Source organism: Natator depressus, chromosome 2 (genome assembly GCF_965152275.1).
Source record: "Natator depressus isolate rNatDep1 chromosome 2, rNatDep2.hap1, whole genome shotgun sequence".
NCBI classification, from domain to species: Eukaryota; Metazoa; Chordata; order Testudines; family Cheloniidae; genus Natator; species Natator depressus.
The window spans coordinates 115,967,769-115,994,228 of NC_134235.1; the positions used below are offsets into that span (position 1 = coordinate 115,967,769).

Consider the following 26,460-nt stretch of genomic DNA (forward strand, 5'->3'; position numbering starts at 1 on the left):
TGTAAATGAATTCCAATAGTTCATGGATTAGGGACCCAATCTTATGGGGTTCCAGGGGTTTCTGTATAGATTATTTAGGTTAATCTTTCTATCTACCCAGTGGGACTCGGTGCTCAGTCTAGAAAATACCATCAGAGAGGCTTGGTTTTGCAGATCTCAAACTGTGGATTTGTCTCCACAGAGATAACATGCTTGTTAACAGCAAAAATGTTTTTAAATAAATAAATATATAGAGGTGAGAAATAACAGACCTCAACCCTATTGTCCCTCTGCAAATTTGTGTACACAGAGTCAATCCCTTACCTCTCTCTAAAAGTGCAAAGTTTCAAAAAGTTCAATGAATGGAAGATTGTTGTGGGCGGAATAGATGTGGACAAGGAGAAGAAGTCTGGAGATAAATGTGAGGAGAGAGAGACAGGCAGTAGAAACAAAAGTGAAACTGTTTGAGCAGCATACTCCAGAAGTCTTGAGGTCTTTCTGGGTGTAGCCTTCATTGATTTGAGATCTACCATACCATTCTCTCACTAGAAGGGAAAACCTATAATGGCATCAAGCCGTAAGAGAGTCCCAGTTTGGGAATATTTTAATGAAGTTTCTCTACCTGGGGGTAAGACAGGCATGCGTGTAAAATGCAAACAGTGCAACAAAGAAATGCAAGGCCTGGTTGCCCAAAAGAAACAACATCATGAGAAGTTTTCCTTCTCAGGAGGAAGCTGCATTGAAGATGATGAAAGGAACATGTCTGAACATGTAGGATCTTCAGATTGGTAAACTTTTTTTTATTTCATACTTCTTTCTTAAGGACTGCCTGACTTCCTTCTGGACTATTCTTGAATTCTCATGTTTGAGCAAAAAATATAGTTGTTACTCTATGGTACTATCACTTTAGATGCAGTTGTGATAAAAAATAAACAGCTGAAATAGGCAGATCTTCCTTTTACAATTTCACCTTTAAAGTAGTACTGAGTGTCAGCAAATGCAATGAGTAATACTAAATGAGCAGTATGGTAATAATAATTAAATAACTGCATTGACTTATTCAGTTTAGGAGAATCCATCCTCAACATACAGGATTCTGAAGACTATCCACCTTCAAGATCACCATCATTTTCTATAGTTTGAGTTATCTGCCAATGATAGTGTTTCAGTTTCATTGTGTATGTCACATAGCCACAGTATATCACCTGTAGCAAAAAAGAAAAAAAAAATCTCCATCATCCAGAAACAACAATAGATACATTTGTGATGAGAACCAGCAGATTCCAAAAAGAGGTAATTGATGAAAAAATTGCCCGGTTTGTGTATGCAACAAACTCTCCTTTCTGTATGATTGAGAACCCATGCTTCATTTACATGATTCAGTCATTAAGACCAGGATAGAGTCCACGGAACAGAGCAGATGTCGCAGGCAAATTGCTGGATAAAGTGTATGAAAGAGAAACCAGACAGTGTGCAAAAGGTCTGGAGGGTGAAATTGTTAACCTGAGTCTTGATGGGGGGAGCACATACAACAATGATCCTGTTGTATGTGCTTGTGTGACAACAGAAGAAGGGAATGTCTTCCTTACAGAAACAATTGCTACATCAGGAAATGCACACACAGCAGAATACTTGCAAGAAGTAGTGTAAAAGCAGGGCCAGCCCACAGCATTTTGGCACCTGAGGCGGGGAGCTTAAATGACGCCCCCATACCCCCTCGCTTGGGTCAAAACTTTGAAAGGTCTCAATTCTGCCTTCTTCCTGTTCTACTCCTCTCATGGTACTGCTCTGCTACCTACCCCAATAAAGAAGAACTAACAACTTAAAATGCCTTGTTCAAAAATTTTAAGTAACACTTAACTTTCAAACACCTGAACAGCAAATGTAACTTTTCTTGTCTTCATAATAAACACTGACATTTTTATCTGTTTGAATAATCAAAGTGGTACTTTCCCTGCCTTCTTGGTTTCAAAGATTTGAACTGCTTCCTGCTGAAGGTCCACACTCTGGGCCAACTCATGCTCTATTGAGACAGTTGCAAGGCCAACCAGCCTCTCCTGTATCATTGTGGAGCGTAGATGTGTTTTTATTAACTTCAGCTTGGAGAAGCTGTGTTCTCCACTGGCAACTGTTACAGGAAGTGTTAGAAGTATGCGCAGAGCAACAAAAGCATTTGGAAAGAGGATGGTCATCTTTTTTGTGCACATATATTCCAGAACAGCCTTTAGAGTTGATCCTGCTGAAATGTATCTTGAAAGGGCTTTCAGTTCATCACCTAAATCACTCGCATCAATATCGCGCATGTCATCATGTGTCAACACTGTCTAGTGCCCTGCATTGCTGGTGTAGGTCTTCTTCAGGTATAGTGAGGAGTTTGGGAATATCATACATCATCCCAAATATACTGCTGTGTTCCTTGAGCTGCATGAAATGTTCTTCAACTGACTATTGCACAGTCTAGCACCTGGTTAAAGAATTCAATTTTGAATTGTTGTTTGGGGTCTCTTACGAGATTATCCCGTGCCTTGTAATCAAAATGTCGTCTTCTTTGGTGACTCTTGTATTCTTGAATGGGTGGGAAAATACTTCAGTGTGAAGCTCCTCTGCCAACTTCTGTGCACTCTTCAGAACGTTTTGAAATCCCTCTAGGTATGACTTTGCTTTGTCCAGTTGTTCCATTGCTCCAGATATATCAAGGTCAACACCTTGGAGTCTCTTGCTTACAACATTTATTTCAGACAGTGTGTCATGCCACAACACTAAGCCACATACATAACTTCACACAGAAATGTGAAGTTATGTATGTTTCCGGTGATTCCATTTCCCTCTGCCACTGTTCTCCCATGAACAGTTCCTGTCATAACATTATCCTCCATAATGGCAACTATGGCATCATCTATCTTCCCAATTTGGTGTTTGATAGGCTTTATTGCCTCCACTTGACTTTCCCATCGTGTGGCACTCAGTGGTTTCAGTGTCAGAGGGAATGTTGCTTTAAAATTTGCCATCAATGAGTTGATAAGGAGAAAAATACATAGATGCTTTGAATTACATTAAAAAATTCAGCAGCCTCACTAGAAGCTGATGCTGCATCACTGACCACCAAGTTCAATGAATGAGAACTGCATGAGACAAAAAAAGCTCGAAGGCTTAACTCTCGGATCTGTGTCTGCACTCCTCTGTTGTTTCCTCTCATGTTGGCACCATTATCGTAGCCCTGACCTCTCATGTCAGCTATCCCAATTCCCGTATCTTCCAGCTTTTAAGAAGCACATTTGTCATATGAGCTCCTGTAGTATCATCAATGTCAATAAATTCTAGAAAATGCTCTCTGACAGTCACCATTGCAGGGACATTGTCACTAGGTTCTGTTGTTGTTACAAAACGCACCATTAAAGTAATTTGTTCTGTATGGCTGATGTCAGGTGTGCAGTCCAGAATAACCAAGTAATATCTTGCTGACTTCAGATCTGCCACAATCTTCTGTTTGACTTTTGTTGCCAGGAACTGTATGATTTCATTTTGAATTTTTTTCCATGGTAGTGGTGTGTACACATTTCTTGTGTGGTGTCTCTTCTTAGATGCTCCTGAAGTACAGCATCAAACTCAGCCATCAGCTCCACAGTTTTAAGGAAGTTTCCATTGTTTGGCACATACAGCTGATCTGAAGTGCCAAGCAGTGCTAGGTTTTGGGTAGCAAGCATTCTCACAATGGCAATGAGCCTTTTCAGAACATTTTGCCAGTAAAGAGACTCTGATGCAATCGTCTCTTGATGCTGATCCTCTATGGTGGCCTTTAACCTTAGTCTCGTCTCAAGTGCTTTCCACCTATGGAATGCTCTCTGGTGATTTGCTGCCTTCTCATGGCATGCCAGATTTAGCCAGATTTTTCCAGTCCTTTGTTCCTGTAGAACCCCATGTGGCTGGAACATTAGACTGGAAGAGTTTGCAACAAAAACAGTATGCAGCATTCTGGGTTTTTGAGTACATAAGCCATGACCTCTCCGCTTTGTCACCATTGGGGATTTCACACCAGTAATGTGGTGGATGGAAACTTCTATTTTCATTGTCTTTGGGGAACATGAAGTTTTTCACTTGCTGTGGCCCATGCAGTACAAGGAAGTCCCTCAGGCTACTGCTCAAATGGGTCCACAGTCCTGGATCATCTAGACTTAAGGACTAAACCCAGCAGCAGCAGTTTCTTGCGCCTCCACCACACTCTTCTCTGATCTACACTTCTCTTCAGGAATGTGCATGGTTACATCCATTTGAGATGGAGATATGGATGCTGCAGTAGCTGCCAGGTCACCTGCACTCTGACTAACTGGAAGAGCAGGCATCTCCTCACCACTCACATCCTCACTGGGGCCAGAAGGCTAACCATGAACAGTTGTGTCTATGTATCTCAGGAGAGCTCCTTCCTGCTTAGATAGAAAATCTTCCTTTTCTTTCTTTTTCTGAATGCTGTCTCAGAGGGGCGTTTTTTTCTTTCACTCATGACTGCTGTTCTGTGCCAGCTATAGTGGCTCTCAACACTCAATTGAAAGGGACAAATAAGCAGGCTGGTAGCAGGGCCTGAGTGACAGAAGATATCAGCGTCTTAAGGGCCTAACTGGCTCCTACTACTTCATTTGACTGCCTGCTCTCCTCAAGTGGGTTCAGGGAAGCAGCAGGAAACAGGAAGCTCCCTGAGAAGCTGGTGTTTATCAGTCCAGGCTCCTGGGGGTGCTAGAAAGGTACATAAATGGCTCCTCCTCCTCTCTCTTGCTGCAGCTCCTGCTGCTTTCTGTTATTTCCTTTCACTTTTTCTCCTGCCTGCCTGTTATGTCTCATGTGCCCTCCTTCCTCCAGCATAGCACTCCACCATCTCTGTTCATCTAGAGCAGAGAGAATACATATGCAGCAGCAGCAGACACAATTTTCCACACTCTGGGTCCTAGTGGCGGCCACCTCAGTTTGCCTCATGGTAAGGCCAGCTCTGAGTAAAAGCTATAACAAACTGTGAAAAAAAATTCAAATGTCTAGTACACAGCTTGGTCACAGACAATGCTACAAATGTACCCAAGATGAGAAGCAATTTAGAAGAGGGTGAGGAGAGTCCCAAGCTAATAACATACAGTTGCAGTGCTCATTTGATTCACCTCCTAGCCAAAGACTTCAGTGTTTCAGAAATAAAGGCTAATGTTGAAGTTACAAAATACTTCCGTAACAACCACGTTGCAGCAGCTGCTCTGAAGAAAGTGGGAGTAACCAAGCTGACTCTCCCACAAGACCTGCGATGGAACTCAGGAGTGGACTGTTTTGAGCACTGTATCAAGAACTGGCCTAATCTGATGACAGTTTGTGAACAAAATCGTAAAAAAATAGATGGTACTGTCACAGCCAAAGTTCTCAACATTTGGGCTTAAGAGAAATGCTGAACACATGCTGAGTTCCCTGAAGCCTATTTCTGTAGCCTTGAACAAAACGCAGGGAAATAGCTGTTTTATTGCTGACACTGTTGAAATTTGGAAGACACTGAGTGAGATCTTAAAAAGAGAAATATGCAATGACAGAGTTAAATTACAGGCATTAAAAAAAATGAATGGGACAAGCACTATCTCCAGCTCATTTTCTTGCAAATTTTCTCAATACTTGGTACCAGGGTCAAACCTTAACTGCTGAAGAAGAGGAGTTGGCTATGACATGGACATCCAGGAATCATCCCTCCATAATGCCAACTATAATAAACTTCAGAGCTAACGGTGAACCATTCAAGAAATATACGTTTGCTGATGATGTTTTAAAGAAAGTCACACCAGTGAACTGGTGGAAGTCACTTAAGCACTTGGATTCAGAGAGTGTTGAAGTGATCATCTCACTTTTAACAGCAGTAGCTTCTTCTGTCAGTGTAGAAAGAATATTTTCTTCCTTTGGACTAATTCATACCAAATTGAGAAATCATTTGGGACCTGAAAAAACAGGAAAGCTTGTTTTTCTTTTCCAGATTATGAACAAACAGGAAAATAAAGGTGAAGACGACTGAGTTAGCTACAGAAGCCAATATTTTAAGTTTCTCATGTTGACTGACAAGGTCGATCTAATTTGGGGTTTGTTTTTTTTTGTTTTTTAAAAGTATTTCATTTAACTATTTTAGTTAAAAACAATTTTAACACAAACAAACCTGATTTTTAAAAACGTGAATGTTTAACTAAATTCAAAAATTTAGTTTTGTTGCTTGTTTTGTTAAATTATTATATGTTTGCTGTTGAAGAAAAAAATCCAGAATACATAACGTTGTGGTTTTTGTTAAATAAAACAATTTAAATGTCTGTCTGGTGGTGATCTCCTCCTAATAGAGCATGGCAAGAAAATCCTCCAAATATTAATGATTAACCTGTTGAATTGGAGATAGTTCACCTCCCAATATTTCATAAATATCTGCTTCAATTACCTTTGGTAAATGAAATAACCAATCATTAATTTTCTGATATAGCTGTAAAACTAATCTGAAAAGTTTTCAAAATAAATCACTTTAAAAATGTATAGTGTATACCTTCTAAAAATGAAACCTACATCTATCTCTGAGTTGTGAAGAATATGTATTAAGGTTATTACAACCAACAAGAATGCATTTTTATGTAGAAATCCATGATTAAATAATCAAATCCACCCTGCCTTATAGTTTCAAAAGGATTAATTATTTTTCACTTCCTGCCCAAACTTGCATAGCATTGCTGTTTAATGTTAAGCTGTTGCAGCACATTTCAGTGTGGGTGAAGTGATTTGTATGTAAAGATAGATAACACTCCATTTTTCGAGTACTTTGGGTTATTTGGTGAAAGGTGCTCTATAAATGCTATCAAGCATTTCCTTTAAAAATCTAATTCATGTCTATGACCTTTTTTGGTTTCTCTTTTCAGATCCAAGAATCACTGTCTTCAGTTTCATGCTTTACTGTACACCAAATGTGCAGATACCTCTCAACATGCATGCAATATTTATTTCTTAAACATATGTGACTGGATGAATCAGGGTATTAGTAATGAAGCAGTTTCTCAAATTTTAAGGTCTAGCAAACCACATCTAAAACTTAAAATACTTGGCATATCATCTGTGTAATTTTAATCAGTGTAGTTCTAATGGGTTCTTTATTCGAATACACGTTCAACCAACCTGCATAACATCTGATTGTGGCTCACCTACCATCAGGGGTAAATGTAATAGTTTGAGAACTACTGAAGTGGTAGGATATGGAACCTTTCATCTTTAGTTTATCAATTAAAATCTACCCTGGGTCAGTAGTAACCAGTTCGTTAATGGTGTTGTTTCAGTTTCTAGTGGACAGATATTCACATCACAACATGTATTAACTCTCATGAAAATGTGAGACAAAGTGAAAAACAGATTGCTATTTAGAGGTCTATAGTATATCATAAAGCACCTATTATTTGCATTACGGTAGTGTCTCAGAGCCCCAGTCAAGTACCCAGGACCCCACTGTGTTAACTGCTGTACAACACAGAATAAAAAGATGGACCCTGCTCTAATGAGCTTAAAATCTAAGTAGAAGATAAGAGACAACAGATGGTTACAGATAGAAGAGGTAATGCAAGGAAACAATGAGAATATTGGTCAGTATTACAGGCAGTGGTCTCAGCATACCAGCAGCCTAACCGTTGAAGATTTTTGTAGGAATCACAGCCAATGAGTTTTAAGGAGGGTGAGTTAGTTTTCAGGTGTTTATGAGGAGCTTCTCCCAAGCATGACGGGCAGCATGGGACAAAGCAAACTGCTTATTTGGAAATAGAGGCTGGCATCACAGGCTGATCAGAGGGGGAAGTCAGCACTTCCATGGTGAATGAGATGGGATAGTAAGATGGGAATAGGCAGTGAAGGTAAATTTTATGTTTGATATTATAGAGGAAGGAGAGCCAGTGGAGGGATGCAAACAAATGGGTTATACAGTCAAAGTGATGGGCTAGGAAAGCGATCTTTGCAGCAGCATTTGGAATGGTTATGAACAGAACACTGCATTTGTCAAGACCAAAGAGAGGGATGTTGCAATAACAGATTTGAGAAAGCCTGAATGAGAGTTTTAGCTGTGTGACTGGATAAGAATGGCCATATCTTGGGGATAATATGCAGAAAGAAATTGCAGGAGTTGGACATAGCATGGATGTGATAATCTAGAGACAGGTTCAAATAGATGACAACGATCAGGTTATTAGCCTGAGAGACAGGTGGGATGGTGTTGTCCAGTGATCAAGCAAGAGGTAGTGGGAAGGTCTTGGGGGTGAGGGTTCTAAGATTTAACAGCTCTGGTTTAGTCATATTGAGCTTGAGGGGATGCCTGGAACATTAGCAAGGCACTGTTAGAGGGACAGGCCAAGATTTTATTTTGGGTAAGAGACCAGTCCAGAACAGAGGTAAATCTGAAGTTGTTGGCATAGAAATAGTACTGAATTTGTGTTTGCAGATGATATTACAGAGAGAGAAGGTTAGAGGGAGAAAAGAGGACTAAGGACAGAGCCACATGGAACCCCCACAGAAAGATGTGGGGCCAGGGCCAGCAGATGAGGAGGATCCTTCAACGGACAGGCTGAAAGAGCATTTAGAGCAGTGGTCCCCGAACTTTTCAAAGTCATGCCCCTCCACTTACCTTTGTGCGCGTGTGCAGACACACACACCCCGGGGCTGGGAGCAAGGCCATGGCTCGCGGGTGGGGGGAGGAGGATGCAGACAGGGGTAAGGGGGCCGAGGCTGGGTCTGGGTCCAGAAACGAAGCCGCAGCCTGGGGCTGAGACTGGGGATAGGGGCAGGTGTAGAGCTGCAGCCAGGGTGTGGTCGAGGCTGGGGGTGGGGCCAGGGGCAGGGTGGCGCTCTCTCCCCATCCCCCATGGGGCTGGCCTGGGCCCCACCATGCCCCCTTGAACGTTCCTCTGCACCCCCTAGGTGATACACCCCACAGTTTGGGGACCTCTGAATTAGAGACACAGAGGAACCAGCACAGGGCAGAGTTATGGAAGCCAAGGGAGGACAAGATCTTAAGAAAAGAATGGTCAACAGTATCTAAGGCAGCTGACAGGTCAAGGAGGAGGAGGATGAAGTGCTGGCTAGGAAATGGTCATTAGTGTCTTTGGTGAGTGGTTTCAGCGGAGTGCAAGCAACAGACACTGGATTGGAGAGAATCAAGGATGAAACTGGAGGAAAAACGGCAGAAAAAGATTGTAAAGAGCACATTCAATGAGCTTAGAAATGAAAGAGAGAATGGGTGGTAGTTGGAGAGGCAAGTGGGGTTTAGTGTGGGATATGTTTAAGATGGAAGAGACTACAGCATGCTTGTGTTCTGACGGAAAAGAGCCAGAGGAGAGTGTGAGATTAAGGGGTTAGGGAGGATATGAGAGTAAGTGCGAGAAAGTTGGGGTTTACTGGGGCAAGTGGAGATGCTAAGAGGAGGGAAGACAAGCTGAGGGGAGGGGGAAGGTCATGTTGTCTTTTGTCAATTCAGACCATATATTAGAGATATAAACATTCTAGTACAGGCAAAAATAAACACAGACTCATCAAAATTAGGACGTGGGGAAAAAGTCCACCCTAGCTGCAAACACCATCCCTTTGCACGTAGATCCCAGTCCAGACTGCACGCTTCCTCCTTGAAAACCTCAAAAAGTTTTTTTGCAGCATGCCGTGAAGATCATCAGATTTGGATGATTTTTGACCCAAGGTCAAGGCTGAAATAAATTCTGAAGTTCAAGGCCCTTCACAGACAATGCCCTTCCAGCAGCTCCCTCCTCTTTTAAACAGAGGGGGCTTCAGCTCAACCACTTCTAATCAAAACTGCACCATTGGTATCACCTAGGGAGAAAGGTGGTCTCAAGTAGGCAGCTCCAACCCATTTAAAAACTGACCGGTCAATACTAAGACCTTAAGTTCCACCTGGCAATTAACAGGCAGCCAATACAGAGCATCAATTTCATGTGTTCAAGTGAGAAACTCCAATTAACAAGTAAGCCACCACATTCGGCACCAGCTGTACTTTTAAGTCGATTTAAGGTACTGTACCATCTAGATTACATTGCTATAGTGTAACCTCAAAGTGACACAGTGACATGGTGAATAAGGTCTGCACCCAAAAGAGTTAGAACGTCTTGGCTAGATGAAGACAGCCAGCCATCCTGTCCAAGAAGCTAGTGAATCAACAATACACTTAAAAACAAATGGCAAGCACAACCTCTGAATTAAAGAGGCAACATAATCCTCGCCATTTCATCAGGCTGCTTTTCCCATCCTACCATCTTTACACTCTTATCCCAATTAAGCTACAGCCATCTATTTTAGTCACTAACGGCCCCCATTAGTGTAATACAATTTTTAACGTGTTTATCTTCACAAAATCCTGTGCACTATTACCCCACTTTACAGATGGGGAACTGAGGCACAAAGAGACTAAATGACTCTTGCTCAAGGTCACACAGAAAGTGTGTGATGGAGCAGGTAACTGAACACCTCTGGTACCTCAGTTATTGATGCTGGCCTAAACTCGAGCAGAGAAAACGGAATCTGAAGAATGACACTGGCATGTTATGATTTAGTGTATGCAAGTATTTGAAAAAAGTATTTAAAAGCTTTATATTATCAACATTATAAACAGAGCAAAAGTAAAAAACACAAGATGCAAATAAGTTCCAAAATCTTATTTTATTAACTTGAAGCAATTGCCACTTTGAACATTTGCTGCTATAAACTATGAGTTACAGTTGATGACTTAATACACTGTAGAAGATTAAGTTATATCTCCTGCATTCTCACAGAATGATCAGCCTTCTGTGTATGGATCAATATAGTCAAAGGTTCTTCAGAGGTTTACGGCCACTTACCCTATATATGGATGGAAAAACATTATTAAAAGATGTGACGATTCAAAATCAAAATTCATTAACAAATTTATTTTAAAATGGTTTTCAATTATGTCAACCTATATGTATTCACCTAAGCAACATACATAACAAATATAAGTAGTAAAGGGATTTTTTAATATACATTTCCACTGCATTTAATTCTCATCGGGGGCCCAGATTCAAAAGCACTTTTAGTTTGTTTTTTGTTGATTTTCAGTCACCATGAGATACAGATCATGGGTTAAATGCTTGGGTTCAGCCGAGTTTCACGTCGCACAGGGCATGAGGTGTGGAGGCAGCAAATATAGCTGTATACCACCCTCATCCAAAAGCCAACTACAAATGGAAGCTTCAGGGATTCTTCTATTTTGTACCAGTTTGCCACAGCTGGGAATCAGCAGAGTTCAGCACCACTCCAGTCACACATCCAACTCTCCCCTACACTAAAGGTTGAGAGGGAGAGGCGTGGCAAATAGGTAACTATGTCTCTATACCACTCAGGAATCTTCCATGCTGGGGAAACCATTTAGCTGGATGCTCAAGCCAGAATTACAACTCCTTTGTTCTGCCAGAAAAGCACAAAGGGAGCTGGAGGAGGGCCAAGGACCAGGATCCACTTGTTTTTCAACAATTTCTCATAACCCACCTCCCTAGTTACAATGTTTGCTCTGTTGGCTAAAGGTAAGTAAGAGACAGTATTAGCATATATAATGCATGTGCTACAATAAAATATGGGAACAAAATTTTGTATCCTCTTCTAGTAAAATCTTAAAAACGTCAGTGATGCTAAAATATATATATATATATATATATATATCAAATTTGGTTGACTCCTTCCTAAAGGAAAAGTATCATACCCAATATTTCTCTTACAAGAAGAAAGCAAACAGATACAGTATTGTGTATCTTCCTACATTTGATCACAACAAAATCACATCGACTAGAAATGAAACAAGCACATCTTACATATAAATACCATCACAACAGAACTATTCTTAAAATTACCAATAGTGCTAATGAATGCTGTAAACAGAAAGATTAGACAGACATAAAAAATATTTTCATATCTTTTATAGGACAGAAACCTTTGTTCATGTCTTCTGGTGGTCATCATCTTCTTTTGAGCGGCACCTACAACACAAAGAACAAGTAAACGAGCAACTTTATTCTTCTTTAGAATAGTTTTTAAAAGTTCTGTAGGTATAAGGTGCATTGTTTCTATTGGAGTTGACAACTCATTTCATTATTCTTAAATAGGGATACAAAATAATGGTCAAAATCAACAGAAACAATAGGATTTCACTACATCTGTGTAAAATTGCCACCAGAAGTGCTGGATATGTTATAGGCGTCACCAGAACAGTGCAAATTTCTTTGTGTGGAATTAACTAAGTATCTAGTTCTTCATTTCAGTAAGAGTGAAATCTGCATTCTATTTCCTGTATGAACAAGAAACTTAATACGTTGAAGTAGGAACAGATTTACTTTTCATTAAAAATGAAAATAAAAACTGAGAAAAGACAGGTTGAAGGTTCAAAATAGGCATGTAACATCACCCATCACCTGCCTGCTTTGTAGTTCATTACATCTCCTTGGTGGGGAACACCCCACCAGCAGAATGACTGCTTAGTCTCATTTTCCATCCTTGATTGCACTAAGTGTGCATGTTTGTGCCTAGATGGATAAAGAAGTCCTATTTACAATTTGAAATGGGTATTACAAAAAAACCCCTAAATCCCTGTTTTTTCTATACCTTTTATGCAAATAATAAATGGAAATAAAAAGATGCATTTTTTATTGTCTCAAATTATATTTAAATCATCAGTATGGATTGGAAAGGTTTGATTCTGGATTCTTCATGTTGCATAACTAACTCAAATGTTTCAAACTATTTTTAATTGGTTGCTAAATGTTTATCTACACATGCTGTCAGAAATAACCTTGTTAGGAAGGTGAAGTTGGTGTCTCATCAAATCAGACCCATGGAGTAGGCGTAGAGTGGCCTGTGCCTCGCTTTCCTTTCTCTCTTTCAGCACCATCAAAAGGAAAAGTGAGAAAAATAGCACAAACATTAGTTAAAGCCTGAATTCAATCATATATCCTACAGGAATAATTTCATAACAATGAAAGCAGATAGACAGTATCTGTAGGTTTTTGGTTTGTTTTCTTTCTTTTACAATGATAATTAGAGATCTAATTAATGTAGTCTAATATCGCCTTCCAAAGATCATAACTTTTAATAATCCCTTTAATTAAAGGATTTACAGAAAAATGAAGGGTTTCTTCTTACGTATTACCTGATTTACCAGCACTGAAGACAAAATCTTTTAAAAATGGCTACAAATGCCTTGTTCACAAAAGACTTTATTATCTAATGATGCATACTGAAAACATACAGAAATCTGCATGGTCCACTTTACATGCAGCAGAACAATCTTCACTTTACAATAAGTGAGTGTCAACTGTTTTATGCAAGAGACAACACTGTCACATTTCTTAAAGAAAAGCTTCATTTACAAAAGAAATAAAAGGTAAAGAAGCAATTACCGCTTTTAAAAAGCAGCTGCTTTGTTCAAGAGTGGAAGGTTTATGCCTGTATTGAAAGACAACATGATCACAAATAATGAAAACAATGAACAAATGAAACACTTTTAGCATAAAGCAGTACACTTTCAAAATGACATACAAATAGTTAAAAATTTCATTATGTTGTCTATCTATCCTTTAGATATAAGGTCTTTCAGAATCAGATCCCAACATATGTAATTAGTAAATGAAAACTCTTCTGTAAGTATTGGTTCTATGTCATAGTGAACTATATTTAACAAAATGTATACAAAGTCTATAGCAAGTTGATTAAAAAAATTAAAGTAATAAGAACAGTACACTGAAGGCGCTCTATCCATCAAGTGCGCATTCTCCAAATTTTAAATGTGATGAACAGAACAGAAGTCGTAACTATGCCACAGTTGCAATGCCAGAAAATAAAACATCATTTATCAAACATGCAGGGAATTCTGCCATAAAGCTATTGTCTCTCATTTGTCAGTTGTTCCAGTAAAATAACATCTTAAACACCGGTGATGTTGATGGTTTAGCTTACCTTCAGTGTACTGAAAGTTGTACACAACCTGCTTTAAAAGAGGAGACCATCCCTGCAGGCAGGCTCAAGAAGGAACAGACCCCCTTCGGCACTGACTACACCAAGGGCATGCTGCTGTGGCCTGCACACACACACCTAGGAAAACGTGAATATAAACAGCATTTATGCTGGCCATTTTTTAAAGACAAAAATGAAGCCAAGTCTGCTAAAAACAAATCAACCACCCAGTATTACTGTTCTTTTTTAACAAGCTTTTTTTTTTTTTTTTTTTTATATAATATATGAACTGCAACCATATACATTAGCATTGTACTTGTGTGCAGTCTTGGCAATTAAAACAGTTCTACAGTGAAAATTTTCACATAAGACACAAACAGAATTACTCTAACATTTCTAAAAGAAATATCAGCCTTGGTGTTAATTCAAATATATCATTCTTCCTTAACTTTGCAGGGGAAATATTTATGTTTATATACATTAATAAACTGCTGTGAAATTTCTTCAGTCTTTGTATCTTAACTACTCAAACCCTTTGGACTTCTTCAGCTGAATTAAATTTTTTCCTGGATGAAGGCGTGTTGCAGAGCCTGGTTGATGCTAATCCGTTTGGCTGGGTCTAACATTAGGATCTGGTCCAACAAGTCCTTTAGCTGATGTACTTTTTTCCGCTGGTCTTCAGGGAGTCGTTGGCACCCAATTAAGTCTGCTAACAGGTCCTTGGTTGGATTAATGGTGCTCATGACAGTAACTTTTTCCTAATATAAAAAGTGCAACCAACATTTACTTCTATATAAATTAGCACAGTTAATAAAACCACTATGAGCACAGTAACAAGCACATATTCCAGTTAAAGAACTCTCTCTCTCTCTCTGATGTTATTCCTCCTAAATTTACTGCTGTCCAACACAAATTTAGTGTTGTAACTCTCATTATTGTAAATGTTATTTAAAGAAATACTGAAAATTGAACGTAAGACTAGTAAATGTGCTTTATGCCAAATGCATTCATTTTCTTGCACATCTCATTTAAGATCGGCTTCTCTTCATTTGAGACTCAGTGGATTAGTATACTGAGAATTCTAAGTGAGAAAGCATGTTCTATACTTGCCAATTTGATGCATTCTTAGGGTGCACTCTAACGTTCAGTGGTACACACTATAATCCCTAAGGGCATATTTACCCTACAAAATTATGTTGGCCTAAATTACGTCGGTATACAGCCACCACAGTCATTGAATTGCTTTTGTGGTCCACACTATGCTCCTTGTGTTGGTGGTGCATGTCCTCACCAGAAGCGCTTGTACTGACTGTACTGTCAGTATGGGACGGCTTCTGAAAGCCAGTAACAGTCGATGTAAGCAACGCAATGTTTATACTGACGCTGCATCGACCTAACTACATCGATACTGACTCTATGCCTCTTGAGGAGGTGGTTTTTAAGTTGGGATAGTGGGGCAGTTATGTTGAGGGAGCGAAATTTTAGCATAGACACTTACATAGTTAAATTGATGTAAGCTGCCTTGCGTCGACCTAACTCTGTAGTGTAGACCAGGCTTAAGGGAGTACTCTATAACAAACATTTCACATAAAAGTTGCACATTTTCTAATTTTAATAAAACAAAGGAAGGCAGCAGCATTAAGATTTATTCATAATTTCAAGTTAAGTTTATTGAAAGTTAAATTATATGAAGGAGTGCACTCAGTTTATGATTGAGAATAACCAGATTTTTTAGAAAAATTAAAATACAAAGCCATAGGGAAATTCCCTGTTGCTAGAACATAATTTAACCTATCACAATAAACTCTCTGCATTCTGCAGGGGAAAAAAATATTTTAAACAGCCTTCACAATGTATCTTGGTACTAATTAGGACATTAATTAATAGGGCATTAACTATTGAATTTCATAAACATTATTATAGTTAAAAAACTTTTAAAAAATTATAGTTCAGTTAGTTCATTTAAAACTTACCCTTTCTGTTACTTTGTCTACTTCTATATACATGAAGTTGAGATTTTGATCGAAGTGTTGATCTTTGAATACACCTTTTCGGATCATCTGAAAATAAAACAGAGGCAGGAGTTTTGTACAGTTCTTTGTCTTGAAAACTTTAGACTCATCATAACTGAAGATTACATCTAATGACTTACAGTAATATGAATTACTTAACACTTTTAACACTCGTTCAGAGAACAGTGAGAAATGACTAGAACATAAGAACAGCCATACTGAATCTGACCAATGGTCTATCCAGCCCAGTATCCTGTCTTCTGACAGTGGCCAATGTCAGGTGTTTCAGAGGGTATGAACAGAACAGGTAATCATCAAGTGATCCATCCCCTGTCGCCCATTCCCAGGCTTCTGGCAAGACTAAACTGAATAAAATGTCACTCAAACCAGTTGGATAACACACACAGTTATTCTCCATTTACTTACGTGTTTTATTTTTTCAGGTCGGTGTATAAAAGAGGTTTCTGCTTTCACTTAACACATATAGTCTAAGAAAAAGAAGTCATGTACTTTCACGTCATAAGATTTATAATCAATAAAAATTCTACAGTCAAAAGGTTGTTATATGCTGGCTTTTAAGACATCAAACCAAATTCAGTGTTTACTATGATGCCCATTACTGCAATTTCATATGAGATTTTAAACAGTTTACACATTTCTTACCTTGTTTGGCATCTTTCCTTTGAGGTCCATGGCAAGTTTCAACATATGGTTATTGGTTTTGCCAGGAAACAGTATTTTTCCTGTATAAAGTTCATATAACGTGCAGCCTACTGACCACATATCTATACCATAATCATAGATTTTTCCTATAACTGAAACAGAAGAGTTTTCTGATTATATCAGTTAATACCACAAAAGCAGGCATAAACATAAAATCCCGCAAGAGCAAAAAGATCCTGTAAACCCTGATTTAGGAGCTACCTTAAAACTCATATTCCTAAGAAGAATAAAGTACCAAAGGAAGAGAAAGAAAGTCTTTCCATTTTCCCATGACAGTGGGCTTTAACTGTATCCTGCCCTGGCCACCACAAAATAAAAAACAGTGAAAACTGTCAACCAAAATTACCCCTCCCCCCTGGAAAGGTCATGTGAGCTTCTGCTCACCAAAGTCCGTCTGTTCTGCCTCTGCAACATCTCAAATCCCTGCCCGACTAGGACCAAACATCGAGCATCTCAAGCTCTCTTTCACCAGATGCTAGTGTGTTCTGCTACTGATAGATCGCGGGACTGGCTACATTAAGATTATTGTTTTAACTTTGGTTTTAGTTTTTAGATTATCTATGAAGCATCAATGTTCCGAATACATATGGCCATGTATGATAATTACCAGTCAAGTATTTACGTAATTTAAATACAGAGAGAAATACGTCAGATAAACTTACTAATTTCAGGAGCTCGATAAAATCTACTGACAAGATATGGTGTGATGTCATTATCTGCAACATGTGAAGCTGATCCAAAATCACAAAGCTTTAATATGGTTTTAGATTCATTCACCTGCAAATTAAATAAAAACTTTACTGGCACAGTGACAGTACATAGATTGTCACTGATGCTGTGATAGTACATAAACTGTCACACACCAGTAACAAGACAATCTCAAATCATCCAATAATCCTCTTAACTAACTTTAATATTTGTTCCCCCTACTCTATCTTGGTTCCTCGTATTCTAATGAAACCGTAATACCTTCTTAAACTGGAAATGACAAAGAATGGCACTACGTCATAAAAACTACTGAATTTAAAATTCATTTTTACTGATCAATTTGACTAATTTTACAGTTGTTTATCTATAAACTGAGAGACTATTAAATAACATTTCCAAATTTATATTTTCTCTCTACTTATATCAAATGCATGTGCTATTAGCCCAGCAAAAATAATCAGTTAACATGATTGACAAAAAAAATTAAAACCATGGACAAATATGTCAAAGAACTGTGTGTTCAATTTTTTTTTAAAAAAAGATTTCTTCTAGGTACACAGTAAGAATGACACCTGGTGAGAAAGGCTGGAATCTGCTCCCCAGGCTGCCATTCATGAGCCCGAACAATGTGCAGGATTAATAAGTGAAGATTATTTACATTCAAATGTGTCTTTCCCTTTCAAAAGAAACACAGACAAATTCTGAGCTGACAAAAACTCAGAGTGCGCCTCCCCCAAATACAGAACCAATACACATTTCAAATAGTAGTAGAGTCCTAGTCACTCTTCCCCCAGTCATCAGAGAAATGGCTCTTCCTTGCCATATTTGGCTTGATCAAAAGTTGGTCATATAAAAGGTCCTGAGGATCCCCTAAATCTTCACCAATCTACTTCTCTAGAGCAGAGTTTCTCAAACTGGGGGTCTCGACCCAAAAGGAGGTTGCAAGGCTATTGGGATCATTTTTTCCCTTGCCTCACAGCTAGGCAGCCAAAGAGCAGTGGCTGCCGGCTGGCTGCCCAGCTCTGAAGCCAGTGCTGCTGCCAGCAGCAGTGCAGAAGTAAGTGCGGGAACGGTATGGTTACTTAGCTCTGTAGGGATCTGCACTGATGCAGTGAAAGTTATGTCCAGTACCAAGGGTGGGGTGGGGAAGGTCATCACAGCCTGAAATATTTTCAAAGCAGGGCCCAGCAAAAAAGAAGTTTGAGAATCCCTGCTCCAGAGAATTAGACAGGGTAGCAGCCTGCGCAGAACTAGACAACGTTCCCTGTCTGAAGATCAGTCCAGAATGTGCTCATGTAATGAAGGCACATAATTTTCCACTCAGAGCACAAGAGAGTCACTTCTGCAATGCAACCAAGTTCCAATGATCCCAAGAACACAGCAAACAAAAGTCACTTCCATACCTGGATAGCATGAAGTGCAGCACTCAGCTCTGTTGCCAATCCAGAGAGCTGGCTAAAATTCTCACTCTCTAAATCTGGTATTCATACATCAACTTACTGTGTCAGTAATAACAATGCACATCGGAATTAGTAGTTATTAGCTAATTAATATTACATAGTTCATGTCATTTTTTGGGTAAATATTCTTATAGCTGGAAACATACAGCCTCTATTAGATTACCACACCACCAATAAGACTTAAATACCTCATATGCAAATGAAATGAATCAACTATAAGGACTAGCCAAAAAAAATATTCTACAAAGTTTTAGACTGTTTGGAATAGAATTCATGCCTCCAATACAAAGTTAGAACATTTGCTGAAGTCATTTACGAACATAAGTATTCATTTTGTATGTACTGTAATAAAATTTAGAATCTTTAATATGAAAAAATATTCCAGTAGGACACATATATTCAAGTACTCAAAAAACATGTTATTTTATTATTTGTTATATTATTCAGCTTTCACAAGTTGAACAGGCATTTGCTAAGATTAAAGCAATGCACTTCACTACTTTTCACACCAGTTTAAGTGTGAGACCTCACTGCACTCCAGAGCTTAACTTTACAGTCACTTGCCTCTGGAATTTTCTGATAGCAGGATTTTCTCTCAGAAAAAAGGGGTAAAGTTGCATGTGCATGTAGTTTTTTGTTTCTGTTTGTAGAATGAATGGAAAAGTGAAAACTAACTTTTATACACTGAAAAAAGCAAAATTCTAAATTGAGCCAGAACTTCTAGGATGACTAATACAAAAAACACGAAAGGGAAAAAGCATACAAGAATTTTTCAAGTTCTATTCAGAAATATTTGCGAATGCTGGAGATGACCCTGAATAAACTGAAGATATCATCATAAAGGTGAGAACTTTATTTTTCTATTAGAACACATTGTCCTGTATGTGTGTAAATGGCTGGATGCCATAGAGAATTCCTTTATCAAAATGAGGATCACACTGATGGCTTGGATCGCTGTAATTTCTAGGGGCTGCTGACAACTCATAAAAGGACATTACTTTTTTTTTTTTAAATGATACTTGGATGGGAATTGAGGCCTTAAGTTCTTTCACAGTTTGATTTCCTTTTTTGAAAGGGTGCACTTAAGGCTTCTTGGGCAGACAAACTGAAAGACAGAATGCTTATTTTAGGATTCCTTACGTAAAGCCTTTGTTTTTCACAAAGAGGTCTAAAGATTAGCTTTAAAATATTTGGACAGTTGTATTCTTACTCATGTGGGCAATTTTTAAAACTCAATATTTTAACTATGTTATAGGTGGAAACCTCTTTCAGTCATTGAGTAAATAGGAAATTTTAGAAATAGAGAAAGTCTTAAATTCTTGCCTGCTCACTTTTTTCAGACATCTATTTGGTTAAAATGATTATACTACATTGTTAAATTTATTACAGATTATTTCAACCATGCTAATAAGAAGAGGTATAATCATCTTGGGGGGAAAAAAGTCTACTCTCATTCTGTGGCTGGACAGACCACAGATTAGTTAAGCCAAGCTCAAACTTTGTAGGGAACATAGAAGAAAGTCCTGATTGAACCTTAAAATGTATAATATAACCTGTCAATCTGAGAACATAAATTGGTTTCTGGATACTTGTGTAGAGAGCTAGAGTAGGAGTTTTTGGACTTATTCCATTTAACTTAATCCTCTTCATTATTTCAAGTCTTTATAATCCTTTATAATACTATTATAAATCATGCTTCTAAGCACTGAAATTATTTCTTAGTTGATGCTTTCAAGAGAACAGAGGGAAGCCATCCATCAGTTCAAATTAGTCAGACTTCTCACCTTAGATAACATTAAGGGAACAATTCAGATTTCCTTCAGGGGATTCTAACTCAATATATTTGATTTTTAAAAATGTATTTAAGAAAAGCTAAGTTATTTTAACACAGTTCAGCCAGAGAGAGATGTATCATATCTATAATATAGTCAGGTTAGAAAAGATTAATCTCTTTGAACAGTCAAATTAAACAAGATAATTAGGCAAACTGGATTTTCCATTCATGCAAGCTCAGAATTGGGAGGGAAGAATCAAGTTAACCCTAGCTGTGCCTTAGGGCTTGTCTACAGTTATAGCGCTGCTCTAGCACTTAGTGAAGATGCTACTTATGCTGACGGGAGAGAGCTTGTGCTGTCTACACTGGGGGCTAGGTTGGTATAACTACATCACTCAGGGGTGTGGATTTTCCACACCTCTGAATGACATGGTAATATCAACAAAAGTTTGTAGTGTAGACCAGTGGTTTTCAACCTGTGGTCAATGGACCTTTGGGGGTCCACAGAATACATCTAAGTATCAGGGGGTAGCCGTGTTAGTTTGTATCCACAAAAACAACAGGGAGTCTGGTGGCACCTTAAAGACTAACAGATTTATTTGGGCATAAGCTTTCATAGGTAAAAAACCCACTTCTTCAGATGAACCCTGAAGAAGTTGGTTTTTTACCCAAGAAAGCTTATGCCTAAATAAATCTGCTAGTCTTTAAGTTGCCACCAGACTCCCTGTTGTTTTTGAGAATATGTCTAAGTTTACAAAGGGGTCTGGCACCTCCATTAGAAATTTTTTAGGGGTCCGCAAATGAAAAGAGGTTGAAAACCACTTGTGCAGACCAAGCCTAAGTTAACTTGATCATTAAAAACAGCTTTTTAACATGTGTTTTTACAGAAGCAGAGCCAAATTTGTTATTGGAGGCTTCAAAGTAGTTATACTACATATAAATTTGGCCCTCTCTCTCTTTTTTTTTTTTTTTTAAATGGCCAGGGTATAAATTTAAGACCCTGTATGGCCCTCAAGTCAGTTATCTGCATAAAACTCAAGGGTAGAATATGGTTTTTACTTATTAAACTTTCACGTATTCTCTATTAGTATCTTATTGTTCTACTCAGCATCCCTCCATGAAAAAATAAGCTCACATTTAAAACTACTTATTTCTGCCCTTTGTTGCTTTCTTAATTTTGTTTCTCTACCTTCCCATTCTTTTATTCTCCTTCTGTCTATCCCCTGCATTTCTTTCCCTACAGCAATTCCAAATTCCTACTTTGAGAGTTTCACGTCCACCCCCTCCCATCCACTAAAGTAATCAGCAGTTACATAGTTAATGTTATTATTTAAAATACCATGATTATGCTTTAGAGCAGCAGTTCTCAAACTGAGAGTCAGGACCCCAAAGTGGGTCGCGACCCCGTTTTAATGGGGCTGCCAGGGCTGGCGTTAGACTTGCTGGGGCCCAGGACTGAAGCCCGAGCCCAAAGTCTGAGCCCAAGGGCTTCAGCCCTGGGTGGTGGGGCTCAGGTTACAGACCCTGCTCCCTGGGGCTGAAGTCCTGGGGCTTCTGCTTTGGCCCCCGGGCCCAGTGCAGTGGGGCTCAGGTGAGCTCAGGCTTCGGTCCTCCCTCCTGAGGTCGTGTGGTAATTTTTGTTGTCAGAAGGGGGTCGTGGTGCAATGAAGTTTGAGAACCTCTGCTTTAGAGTTATCCTTCATTAATCCTATTGGGGTGTTAACAAGGAGTTAATGGATCCTAGCTATTGTTTCAAATTGATGCACACTCAAAAGACAGTTAATTGCTTACACTAGGTTCATATTTAGGTTATTTTCACAACCAGGAAGACTAGAAACTTACATTTTTAAGTAAGTGAAAGCTCAGATTCTGTAGGATTTGAATCTGTCATGTGGCCCACAAATACATCAAGTGAACCAAAAGCAACCTGTGTTCTGGTGTTTAACTCCCATGACGCTGTGCCTATCCTCTGCTGCAAGGGTACAGGGAAGAGAGTTTAAGGAGTCTTTCCCACTCCCCTCATACGAACAAAAGGAATCATCTCAATTTAGAGCCAGCTAGCACGTTTGGCTCTTGCAGCAGACATGTCTTTGCTAGCACACTCACAAAAAGGGAGCATTATCTTTAAAGAAGTCAAAATCTTTCTTCTCAGAAAGAATGCTTCCTTACTTTGCAATACTGAAGCCCTCTTTTTAAAGAAGTATGAGTGGAACATGAAGGGGGATCTGGGCAGTCGCTGTGCTGGTTTAAAGGATAAAATTCCAAGTTACCAGGTTATGTTTAGTGTTAAAGTTTTTTAACTGGAAGCAGAGAATATTTGATTGAATTACAATTTTTTTCTTATTTACTATTTATACCATGATGATTAAATTTGTCCTAATACAAAATCAAAAGCTTTTTTTCTGAGTAAAAGGATGACAAAATTTGGACTTTAAAATTCAGATAACGCCCTTTTCAAACAAAAATGTATTTTGCACAGGCTGCCTTATAGTGTTAAATATTACTTACCAAAATATTGTCTGGTTTAATATCAGCATGTAGGATGTTACATCTCTTAAGTAGTTTTAATGCCAGGAACAATTGCTGGCTGTAGGACCGTACAGCTTTAATGTGGAGACCGACATCCTTTCCATACTTTTTCAGTACCTCTCGTAAATTCATACTATTTATGTATATAAAAATTATAGGAAAAATATTAAACAAGGAATAGCATATTTATATTTTAATCATCAATTTTAATGTACATAAACTAATTCTCTTTTAGGCAATAGGAAAAAAATCACTTAAACCAGACCAACTTGAAATAGATTCCTTGTCATCAGGCCATATACTGAAATAGAAATCGCAGCCAATCAGAGCAAGAGATGCCATACAGTTACTGACATGACTGTGCTTATCTAACAGTTATGCAACTTCATTAGGATTCACTGAGGGTCTCATTTGTGTAAAAACTATGATAGTTTCTCAACAGCTGTATGATCTTTTGTAAATTTTCTCAAGGGGCAAAATAGGGCAGGAAAACATGTTGACTGGGACTTGGGGAGGAGAAATACAGAAGTTGAGGTGGCCATGTTGGTTGTTGGCATAGGCAAATAGATGGGCTAATATTTATCAAACTAGATCAAAGGGACTTAACAGCCAAATACAGCAGAGAATTTGAGGACAAAAACATTTCTGCATGCTGATAACTTTTGGGTGCTCCATAAAACAACATCCTTTGGTCTCAGGTTATTAGTCTAGTTGTGGCACGCTGTACCTCCAAGTAGCATCCTGCAACTTCCATATTCATCATTCATATATCGGTGTGATATTTAAAACAAAGCATGCCATGTAAGATATCATATGAAAGGTTACAATCCACTGAAACCCACCGTCTGTCAGAATATGTATATCATTAGAGTGTATGAAGTTATGAGATTTTGCTGCACGGTTGTTATTGAAATATGTTGTAAGTTTGCAAGTTGTCCACTGCTAGTTCTCCAGTGACAACAAAGGAGGTGACCAACACCTAGACGGGCATTGAAAGATCGTCACGACCATTAATGAGCAGGGGAGTTGTAATCAAGGGATTTACAATGCTGTAAGAGGGCTGAGCAAGCATCACACAATGGGAGATTGCTCAACTTGGTGACTCAGCAAAGCCCACAAGGACATGTCTGGGCCAGTGTTTTCCAGGCACATGACTGAGGATATAAAATAGGGGAGAGTGGCATCATGCTTTTACCCTTCTCCTCCCCAACCTACACTGGAAGCAACAAGAATGCTGGGAAGACAAAGACTTGAACTGAGGAGATTGGTTCCAGGCTTAAAGGGGAAGCCTGTGCATTAAGATCTGTGGCCTACCTGCAATATCCAATGGGTGAGAAAAACTGCTTGATCCAAATAGTACCTAGTCTAACAAGGTTTAAGATTTAGACTACACACTTACCTTTTATTTTCTTTGGTAACTATCTTTGACCTTTTGTGCCCACCACTTATAATCACTTCAATTCTACTTTTCTGTAGATAGATCTGTTTTATATTTTACCTAAAACAGTGTGTTTTGGTTAAAGTGCTTGGGAAATCTCAGCTGAGTTTACAAAGGCTAGTTTGTGTCCTCTCCACATTGAGGGAGTGGCAGACTGGGTAATGCACTTATACTGGTTAGGCTTCTGACCAGGGCAAGATGGTACAGTTCTGGGGTGCAAGGCTGGGGGACTGGGAGATTTTCTGGTGGCTTTCTCTGTGTGATTTGAGAGGGGCTCAGGGAGCATTCACGCAACTTAGCTAGGTGTGGGGCTCCACATGCTGTTGTACTGAGTGATAACAGTGCCTGGAGGGGTTTGTTGCTTGTCACTAGCAAAGGAGTGTGAGAGACAGCCCAGAGTTGAGAGACAGCTAAAGAGTTAAGAGGGCACAGCAGTACCCCAGTTCCAGGGTATACCCCAGGGATCCCGTCACAGCATACAATTATTACTTCATAAACCTCAATATTACTTTCCCCAGGATACATGGAAAATTACTTGATTGTACACATATAAAGCTTAGGATTCATAGTACTCTGATAGTCTTGGTGTAGAAATGTAACCCCAAAAGAGTTGCATAGTACACATTTTTGAGTCCACTGTCATAAAACACAAAGTACAGAATCTAGTCTGTCACAAGAAACCTGAACATTTATACCATTTTAGAGGAAAAATTAAAGGCTGAATCACTCTATTGATTGTTTTTCTCTGAATGTATCCTACATAGTTGTATACACACAGGTAACATGTCCCCAGACATACTTAGCAAATGATATGAATGCATTCTGAACCTCTGAGACCATCCCAGATGAAGAAGGAACTATGAATGTTAGGAAAGAAAAATATAGTGGTAAAAAGAATTGCCAATTGTCAGGACCAGATGTCAGTCACCCTGACATTGTCATTTTAAGTAGATTAAAATAGTGTGGTGGTACTCTGTATATTTGTGAAGCGGTTTTTGAACTGATTTCCTTAAGTAAGCTTACCGACATATTAAGAGCAGAATGTAAAAAGTCCAAATGTAAAGAAAATGTACAAGTTAAGAGTGCAAAAGATTAAAATGCACTTAAATCTACTTTCACTTTTATACACAATTCAGTACATATTCATTTTACCTGAGTGGTTCAAATACCAGACAGAGGTGCTGTTTGTGATAAAAATGCCTGAACAATCGCAGACAATGAAATTTGTCATCAGGATCTGCATCATTGAGCTTCTTCAAAAATTCTAGTTCTTTGAGACCAGTTTTTTGCCTAAAAACAAAGAAATACATTTTGGGCCCAGAACTTATTGAAATTCTATACATCACATCCAACATGAACAATACGTTGGCTGGCTCTCAAAAAGTTAGGAAGGCAGTAACAGTCTTATGGTTAACAGATCCCTAAAAGTCAAAAGATCTGAGTTTTAGTCTCAACATCTATTGTCTTTGACAAATGACTGGACCTTTTTGTGCTTCATATGTCCATATAAAACCTGTCTTTGCCTTTTCCCATATGTAAAATGGAGGTAAGACTTCGCCTACCACCCAGGGTTGTGAGATTTGACTCAATACTGGGTTTTGAGAGAGTTGCTGTTTAAAAAATAAATAAAAATCAATCCAATATCTATTTAACAAACTGTACTATACTTGTTTGCAAATCTTCTGCTGAATGGGTTGCACATGATACAGAGAGTTCACTTAATATTTAAATTCACATCCAGATTCACATTTAAATATAATCTATGAGCTAATTAATGGAATAACAAAGTAACAAAATAAGAGATTTTAAAACCGCTAGTTAAAATAGATAGGGGAGGTTTACACTGAAAATCCTCTT

The 26,460-nt window shown here is 38.6% G+C and overlaps 1 protein-coding gene across 4 annotated transcripts in view; it reads right to left on the minus strand.

The window, feature by feature from the left end:
- Positions 1–10,657: 10,657 nt before the first annotated feature.
- PRP4K (pre-mRNA processing factor kinase PRP4K) overlaps positions 10,658–26,460 on the minus strand; it is a 49,800-nt gene continuing 33,997 nt past the window's right edge. The window contains exons 10-19 of one of the 4 annotated variants that reach the window (XR_012638166.1): positions 25,756–25,893; positions 23,145–23,298; positions 17,357–17,471; positions 16,635–16,786; positions 15,933–16,019; positions 13,963–14,717; positions 13,407–13,452; positions 12,800–12,881; positions 11,945–11,990; positions 10,658–10,839 (exon numbers count right to left, since the gene is read on the minus strand). Coding sequence is in view for 1 of the 4 variants with exons in the window: in XM_074944927.1 (XP_074801028.1) it covers positions 14,514–14,717; positions 15,933–16,019; positions 16,635–16,786; positions 17,357–17,471; positions 23,145–23,298; positions 25,756–25,893 (850 nt within the window). In the remaining 3 variants the exon portion in view is untranslated. Of the gene's footprint in view, positions 10,840–11,944; positions 11,991–12,515; positions 12,534–12,799; positions 12,886–13,406; positions 13,453–13,549; positions 14,718–15,932; positions 16,020–16,634; positions 16,787–17,356; positions 17,472–23,144; positions 23,299–25,755; positions 25,894–26,460 lie in introns of those variants that run through there. The other 3 variants (XR_012638165.1, XR_012638167.1, XM_074944927.1) reach the window with 3 other exon arrangements.